The sequence below is a fragment of the Diabrotica virgifera genome, chromosome 5, assembly GCF_917563875.1.
Source record: "Diabrotica virgifera virgifera chromosome 5, PGI_DIABVI_V3a".
NCBI classification, from domain to species: domain Eukaryota; kingdom Metazoa; phylum Arthropoda; class Insecta; order Coleoptera; family Chrysomelidae; genus Diabrotica; species Diabrotica virgifera.
In genome coordinates this window covers 252,509,769-252,511,846 of record NC_065447.1, presented here as the reverse complement: position 1 = coordinate 252,511,846, position 2,078 = coordinate 252,509,769, and the positions used below count along the sequence as shown (strand labels likewise).

Sequence of the window (2,078 nt, the reverse complement as noted above, 5' to 3'; positions counted from 1 at the left end):
AAAATTACATTGGCATTATTTTATTGACAAACCAGTCACGCAGGCGATTCACATTTGTTTCTGCACATGAAAATAATCCAGCGGCATGACATGGGGGGTTTGCAGTAAAACCAAGATTTCCAGCAGCACGAGGCGTACCATCGAACTTGCAAACATCAATAATATGAGGAAAAATTCCAAAAACGTGGCGTTTCTTATCCAAATATTCTGCTTTTTGTTTCCCTCGAACGTAGATACAGTCAGCTGTATATAACAACTCGGTTTGCAGTATCTTATTTATTTCAGATAGTTCAACTTCTCCATCAGAGTACCGGATGCCTAGCAGATTCTTCTCCACGTATGATGCGGTCTTCTTATCCACATTACTTAGCGCATTGAATGGTTTCGGAGGCAAAAAGATGTAATGACTTCGTTTATAACCTATTTCAATGGAAAGTTCTTTAGGAACAAACCACCCATCCACAACGAATCCCTGAATATCTACGAATGCTATTCTCATGATGATTGCTCGTGTACTACTGACACCTCATGCATCTAATTTAGACTTTTTACAATTTCGGTGAGAGGGAAGTACTCCATTACACAGTCGTGAATAATAATACAATAGGCCTTGGTATTGTCGGGAAAACCGTTATTCGCTTCAATATCGAGTTTTACGTCAACGGTGGATGCTTTCATGCTTTCTTCTTGTTTCGAACAATCGATAACGAACAATGCACGATTCTTAAAAGCTGAGAAATCGAGTAGAGGTCGTTTTTGTTGGGAATGTATGTAGCTAGGATAAAATTCGGTATAGTTAAAATAGGCTTCATTGTAATCGGTTTTGCTAAAATCCAATTGCATTCTCTCGTTTGGCCAGTATTCTCCATTTAACGATAATCTAATACTTTGGATGTTGACATTGTCAAATAAAGTAGGATCAGCTGTAATCTTGTCGCGTTTGTTGGTTTGAAAGAAAACAATAACATAACGAGGTCTTTCAACTGATGTGCTAGTTTTAACAGCCCAAACTTCACGCCTGGCACCTCTCGTAATAGCAGGTAATTCATGTAATTCCCACTTTCTAAACGGAATAACTATAGGTTGATCTTGTTGAATAGATTTCATGAGTTCCAATTTAATATCATCATTGGGGAATATGTGCTTCACTCTAAGCTCAATATTGGTAATGTTAATCTTAGCGGTTGTAACAGTTGTAGTTTTGTCAGCGTTTTGTTTTTCTGTAATAACTATGCAATCGTTATCATTTCGAGCTCGAACTAGTCTTATTGTTTGACGACCACACGTAATCAATGGATAATCATTAAAAATGTTGAAAACATGCTTAAGAGGCATCTGTATGCTGAATGAATGATCTGCAGCGTTTAGAATTGGATCCTTAGGGTAATTCCATCCAGCCATAACCATATAATTAGAATCTTCTTGCGTATAACATGTCATGGCACGTACAGCACTTACGATGCCAGGATCCCGCACTGTTTCCATCTCCCTTGCGCTTTCGCTGTACGTACACGAATCGAAAAGGAAGGCACCCACATTATTTGCTAGTTTGACGCCACCATTTCCAGTTATTTCGAGTGATCCTTTAATGCATAACAAGGTTTCGCTCATTGCAAAAAACGAGTCAACTTGATTAATGCTAAATTCGACAATATCATTGCAGTTGAATGATTTGATGAATGGTGCATAAGTTCGGTATTCAGCCTTTCGAATCGATTCATCAAATATTGGCTTACGATAAATATCAAATATTGGAGGCATTGTGATGTTGTTTGAACGCGCTCTCTTTCCATACATTGTAGTCATTTTTTCAGTTTAAAACCCAACGTTTGTAAAAACAATTTGTTTGCGGACGTAAGATGTTGCTGCTTAGATGGTTGCACAACTAATGGTGTTCTGTAGGCAGATTGTTTAAGATATTGCTGCTGAGATGGTTGCACAACTAATGGCGTTCTCTGGGTAGATTGTTCTATTACTAATCCCATCTGCTTTTTGATCTAAGTTCCAGCACCAATGTGCTCTCTTCTCCTCTAAAGTTCACAGGTCGTCCTTCTTGATCGACAGCCAACACAGTGATA

The 2,078-nt window shown here is 38.4% G+C and overlaps 1 protein-coding gene across 1 annotated transcript; it reads right to left on the bottom strand.

Annotated features, from left to right (window-relative positions):
- Window positions 1–534: 534 nt before the first annotated feature.
- LOC126885606 (uncharacterized) lies at window positions 535–1,797 on the bottom strand. Its single transcript, XM_050652209.1, has one exon. It carries the CDS (start codon window positions 1,795–1,797, stop codon window positions 535–537), a length of 1,263 nt encoding a protein of 420 aa, XP_050508166.1.
- Between the last annotated feature and the right edge of the window lie 281 nt (window positions 1,798–2,078).

Bases quoted from the DNA above. Each gene is read 5' to 3' on its own strand.
- LOC126885606 (XM_050652209.1), bottom strand. From the start codon at position 1,797: ATGTATGGAAAGAGAGCGCGTTCAAACAACATCACAATGCCTCCAATA.